This window comes from Borostomias antarcticus (assembly GCF_949987555.1).
Source record: "Borostomias antarcticus genome assembly, chromosome: 25".
NCBI classification, from domain to species: Eukaryota; Metazoa; Chordata; class Actinopteri; order Stomiiformes; family Stomiidae; genus Borostomias; species Borostomias antarcticus.
The window spans coordinates 11,032,857-11,039,159 of record NC_140258.1 but is presented as its reverse complement, the minus strand read 5'-3'; the positions used below and the strand labels follow the sequence as shown (position 1 = coordinate 11,039,159).

Here is a 6,303-nt window from a genome sequence, read left to right as displayed (position 1 = left end):
TCAAGCTAACCCCTGCTCAAGCTAACACCTGCTCAAGCTAGCCCCTGCTACAGCTAGCCCCTGCTAAAGCTAGCCCCTGCTAAAGCTAGCCCCTGCTAAAGCTAGCCCCTGCTCAAGCTAGCCCCTGCTCAAGCTAGCCCCTGCTCAAGCTAACCCCTGCTCAAGCTAACCCCTGCTCAAGCTAACACCTGCTCAAGCTAGCCCCTGCTAAAGCTAGCCCCTGCTCAAGCTAGCCCCTGCTCAAGATAGCCCCTGCTCAAGCTAGCCCCTGCTAAAGCTAGCCCCTGCTAAAGCTAGCCCCTGCTACAGCTAGCCCCTGCTACAGCTAGCACCTGCTGCTTCTTCTGGAGCAACGGGGGTAGTTGTGCTAATGCTACTAGTGCTAGCAGTCTCTTGGTTCGGTGGTGGATTTGAAGAAGGTGCGACATCCTTGCTAGATTTTTCATTTTTTTTATTAAAATTGGCCCTTGGTTGGCTCACATTTTGCCGCCCTTGCCAATTAGGCAATTGCCTAGTCCGTCCATACATACGGGCCGGCCCTGGACATTGTTATCCCAAGCAGATTTTGAGGGTTTTTTTTCTTTCTGCGACTAAGCGACTAATGAAAACTTGCTCGACTAGGACTCTTCTCGTCGACTAACGTTACGTCGACTATTCGAGCCCTACTGGTTTGTCTTAAATTTCAGAAGCCACCCCCTTGAAGTCGAGGACCTCAGAAGGACCCCCACGCTCTCCTGCCGCCCTTGTCCTGAACAGTGTGAATGCTTGATTTCATTTGGATATCTAGAAATGAATAAAGAGTTTTGCCAAGGTTCGATCCAACCGTTCAAAGACTGGTTCTTTATTCCAAAAATACATACATTTTTATATACATACATACATAAACTGGGCTCTTGAATGGAACACAAAACAGCGCTTCACCCAAGAACTGAACAATTCTCTTCTGCACGGTCTTAAATTCAAAGTTAGGCCCGGCTGTGCATATCCATCTAACCTGACAGGGCTTTAGAGGATCTGCAGAGAAGAATGGGAGAAATACCCCAGATACAGGTCAGGTGTGCCGAGCTGGTAGCATCATACCCAAGAAGGCTTGAGGCTGTAACCGCTGCCAAAGGTGCCTCAACAAAGTATTGCATAAAGCGTGTGAATACTAATGTACGTGTGATGTTTCAGTCTTTTATTTTTAATACATTTGCAAAAATTCCTAAAATGTTTTAGCACTTCATCATTATGGGGTATTGTGTGTAGATTGATGAGGGGGAAAAATAATTTAATCAATTTTGGAATAAGGCTGTAACTTAACAAAATGTGGAAAAAGTGAAGGGGTGCACTGTATCTTACCCTCATATTTTCTAGTGACTAGCCTATGGCTGTGACTTGTGCTCCTGACGAAGACCCACACGGGTCGAAACGTCACCTTCTACCTAATAAATAGCCCTGTGGAGTAGCTGTGTGCGGACCTCAACCTTACTTTATCAGATGTCATTTTGTCCTGCACCAGCATGGTGGATGTGCTTGGCATACATTTTATTGTATTTCTGTGACTTGTGCTCACCCTGGGTTTCGCTTGTGCTCTGCCTCACCCTGTCTGTCCCTCAGGACCCTGTAACTGATCTGCCTCCTGTGGTCCCCTCACCTCTACACCTGCCCCCTGCCTTCCAGGCATTTCTCCCTCATTAAACTGCCCCTGTGGGTTTTTCAGTGTCCACGAGCCTCTGAGTCATGCTTATGTGTCCAACCACCTAATTTAGTACCATCCTAATTAGTAGGGTCCATGCACACACCCCTAATTATTTTTTTCTAATCTGTATTTTTGCTATCCTGCTCTTATTGTGCTGGATCAGCATTGGAAGCATTGGAACTGATGAACTGAAGACCTATCTTAATTCATCAGACATTATTTCATGTCATTTAAATTCACAGCTATTTCAGTGGCATGACTAGCTTCCGTCCTACCAGTCCTGAACAGAAACAAGCCAGCCATGCACATAAGTCAGGCTGGACCTGGCCTGGTTCTGAAATCCCTCGACGAAGAGCCAAAACGTCTCTTCAGTATATCCGTGAAGATGAGTCTTATATGTAGGCAAGGCAAGGGAAGGCAAGTTTATTTATATAGCACATTTCAGCCACAGGGCAATTCAAGGTGCTTTACATGAGACATTAAAAGCATTAAAACAAAAAGCAAGACATTATAGACATTTAAAACAAAAGGCAGGACAAATTAAAAGCATTAAAACAAAAAGCAAGTCATTATAGACATTTAAACAAAAAGCAGGACAAATAGAAGACAGGAATAAAAGTTACAGTGCAGTATACAGATAAACATAACTCCTCTTAGAAAGCAGTGGCAAAAAGAAAATGTAGCGCCACCAGAGGGCGCTGTTGTTCTCGTTTCTACAACATGACCGGAAAAGGACGTGGCAGTTCCTGTTCAGTTCCTGTTGAGGGTTTGTTGACATCGAGCTAACTAGCTCGATAGCTGCAGGAATTATGTATTAATAACTCTATGAAAATAAAATTAGAAACCGGAATTAGTGCTAATAACTGCTAGCCTGATGGACTGGCTCATGTGTGTGTTTCTGGGCGGGCTGCTGGAGGTGTGCAGCTGTGTCTCTGCTAACAGAGGAGGGTCTCCCTCCTTCACTGATGAGATCCCGTTCAAAATCAACTGGCCGGGATCTGAATTCACCCTGGTGAGTGATCTGAGTTCACCCTGGTGAGTGATCTGAATTCACCCTGGTGAGTGATCTGAGTTCACCCTGGTGAGTGATCTGAATTCACCCTGGTGAGTGATCTGAATTCACCCTGGTGAGTGATCTGAATTCACCCTGGTGAGTGATCTGAATTCCCCCTGGTGAGTGATCTGAATTCACCCTGGTGAGTGATCTGAATTCACCCTGGTGAGTGTGACAGTCTGCGTGATGCTGTCGATCAGCTGTGTGAGCAAATGGGCTGAAATGGTCCACCTTTCCGTCCCTGGCCGAGGTATGCCTCCCAGCAAACACGCAACGTCAGGGAGACGTTCAGATCACGTCTTAATAACGTCCGTGGGTCCTGAACCCCGTGTGTTCGTCTGCTGGACCCCTCAATATTCACACGTCTGGCTTGGACCCCTCTAAGACGTCTGTGGACGTGCAGAACGGGTTCAATATCTGAACGTCTAAAAGAAACTTTCATTCTGGCTCCTAATTGGATGTCTTTGGACGTCCGAAAAAGACAAAAAAGACATCTAAAAGACGTCTTTTAGACATGTCTTTGCTCAGTGGGCTTCTATAAAATGCGGAAACACTACCTAACTAGCTAACAACATGTCCATCTCCTGTCCTTCCTAGCCCACAGGAGCTCTCTACAAAGACGAGGACTTCGTGATCATGACAACGACCGAGAAGGAGAAGTACAAATGTCTTCTGCCCTCCTTGTCCAATGGAGATGAGGTGAGAGGCTCAGGAAGACAACTGCTCCTCTAGGAATAGCCTCACTGTCCTGGTTTACGTGTTTAATAATTATGTACATATCTGGAACAAACTTCCAGAAAACTGCAGGTCTGCTGCAACTCTCAGTTCTTTTAAAACAAGCCTGAAGACTTTTCTTTTTGCCACTGCTTTCTAAGAGGAGCTATGTTTATCAGTATACTGCACTGTAACTTTTATTCCTGTATTCTATTTGTCCTGCTTTTTGTTTAAATGTCTATAATGACTTGCTTTTTGTTTTAATGCTTTTAATTTGTCCTGCCTTTTGTTTTAAATGTCTTTAATGTCTTGCTTTTTGTTTTAATGCTTTTAATGTCTCATGTAAAGCACCTTGAATTGCCCTGTGGCTGAAATGTGCTATATAAATAAACTTGCCTTGCCTTGCCTTGCCTAATACTCTCTTCTCTCGCCCTTTTCTGTCCCAGGATGACAATAAGGAGTACAGTGGTCCTACTCCTGGTGCCCTGCTCGAACCCCTCTTCAAACAGAGCAGCTGTTCCTACCGGGTGAGGGGGACCAACATGTAGTTCAGAACATTAGGAAGCTGACCTCTCTGATGTCCTAGAAAGCTGACCCCCTCCCTGGCTTGTAGTATCCATTGTTCATAGCTTTTGGAGATTAAAATGGTGCATCTGTGTGATTATATTCCTCCGGACTCAGATCGAGTCCTACTGGACGTATGAGGTGTGCCATGGGAAGCATGTGAGACAGTACCATGAGGAGAAGGAGACAGGACAGGTCAGTATCCACTGTGTCAGCGAAGGATTTCTGATTCAATCAAATCAATCAAAGCTTTATTATATAGCGCATAATTATAATAATGTAATTTAATTATGTACTTGAACAGTAACAACTTTGTCTTTTGACTTCCTGTTACGGCATTAAAAGACAACAAAGTAACGCAATCCAGACTAGATACAAATTTATGATGGACACAAAATATGCAGTAATCCAAATATATGTGCTTAAGTGCAAATAAACAAGTGTATAACAGTAGGTAGGTCCCTTAGTATCCCTAGATTGTGTAAACATGCCTAAGATGTACAAGATTCAAGTGTCAGGTAAGTATGTCATGCTTATGAAAGTAAATCTGCGTGTCCTGTCCAAGAAACCACAGGGTTCGAATCCCGGTCGTTCCAGGTCCTTTCTGTGTGGAGTTTGCATGTTCTCCCCGTGCCTGCGTGGGTTCCCTCCGGGTACTCCGGCTTCCCCCACCATCATAAAGACATGCAACGTATGAATGTGAATGAATGTTGGTGTTGGTCGGAGGGGCCGTAGGCGCTGATTGGCAGCCACGCTTCTGTCAGTCTGCCCCAGGGCAGCTGTGGCTACAGATGTATCTTACCACCACCGGTATGACTGTGTCTGAATGAATACTGGACTCTGTAAAGCGCTCTGGGTTTCATGAAGGGCGCTATATAAATCCAACTTGATTGATTGGAAGCACGCATCGTGACAGGATGAGTGTTGCTGAAGATGCTTCTCTACCTGACAGATTCAGATCTTTATTTGTCACATGCACAGGTACAGTGTACAATCACAGTGAAATGTTACTATCGGCTCCGTGACCAGTGTTATGTAGAGGGTGGGAGACATTGTCCATGATGGTCCAGCATTCGTCACTCCGCCACCACTCTCATTGAGTCCAGGCTGACCCGCACAACAGAGCCCGCCCTCCTGATCAGCTTGTCCATCCTGTTGGTGTCTGGCGCTTAATAATAATAATAATAATAACTTTCATTTATATAGCGCCTTTCATAAAACCCAAGGTCGCTTTACATAGGGGCAGAACAGACAATAGACAAACATGGTAGACAGAGACACACAACAGTAAGAAACGGAAGCTAGAGGTCAAAGGCCATGTTAAAGAGGTGAGTTTTAAGAAGTTTCTGTCGCCCCAGCACACAAACACATAGCAGATGGCACTCGCTACAACAGACAGGTAGAACATGTTCAGCAATGTTCTACATACTTCGAAGGACCTGAGCCTCCTCAGGAAGTAAAGTCATCTGTCCCTTCTTGTATATGGCCTCAGAGTTTCTGGAACATTCTAGCTTGTCCAGGTGCACTCCTAAATACTCGTATGACTGGGCGACATCAACATCAACCCCCTGGGTGGAAACGAGAGACAGTGGAGCCGCTTAGTTCAAATTGTGCATGTGTGATAAGTACAGCGGTCTGTAAAGTTCACTGTGGCGTGATCTGTAAAGTTGACCTTGGTGTGACCTGTAAAGTCGACGCCGTTTTGATCTCTTCCTCTAGAAAATCAACGTCCAGGAGTACTTCCTGGGTAACATGGCCAAGAAAGGTGACGCGTCAGCAGCAGGTGAGAAATGGTCTGAAACCGGGCCAGTAACTCTACTTCCTGTTTGAGAGCACAGTCAGTGACTCGGCTTCCTGTCTGAGTGTTTGTGTTGCTTTTCTTGTTCTTCCAGAAGCAGGGACGGTGGAGGAGGCTGAGGAGCTGAAGCCAGAAACTGAGAAAGTGGTAGGTAGCATCTCACAGGGTTTATATTTAACTGTTTCAGTCTCTCTCTCTCTGTCTTCATTCTTCTCCACTCATCACTCCATCCCTTTCATTCTGTCTGTCTCTCTCTCTCTCTCTCTCTCTCTCTCTCTCTCTCTCTGTCTTCATCATTCTTCTCCACTCATCACTCCATCCCTTTCATTCTGTCTCTGTGTCTCTGTGTCTCTCTCTCTCTTTCTTTCTCTCTCTCTCTCTCTCTCTCTCTCTCTCTTTCTCTCTCCATCTCTCTCTATCTCTCTCTTTCTCTCTCTCTCTCTCTCTCTCCCTCTCTCTCTCTCTCCCTCTCCCTCTCTCTCTCTCTCTCTC

The 6,303-nt window shown here is 45.4% G+C and overlaps 1 protein-coding gene across 1 annotated transcript in view; it reads left to right on the top strand.

Annotated features, from left to right (window-relative positions):
* Positions 1–2,449: 2,449 nt before the first annotated feature.
* Positions 2,450–6,303, top strand: part of erlec1 (endoplasmic reticulum lectin 1) — a 7,361-nt gene continuing 3,507 nt past the window's right edge. Inside the window, exons 1-6 of the mRNA XM_084458561.1 lie at positions 2,450–2,693; positions 3,333–3,434; positions 3,896–3,976; positions 4,131–4,208; positions 5,733–5,796; positions 5,906–5,958. Of these exons, the coding sequence (XP_084314687.1) occupies positions 2,556–2,693; positions 3,333–3,434; positions 3,896–3,976; positions 4,131–4,208; positions 5,733–5,796; positions 5,906–5,958 (516 nt within the window). The 5' untranslated portion in view covers positions 2,450–2,555. The remainder of the gene's footprint in view (positions 2,694–3,332; positions 3,435–3,895; positions 3,977–4,130; positions 4,209–5,732; positions 5,797–5,905; positions 5,959–6,303) is intronic.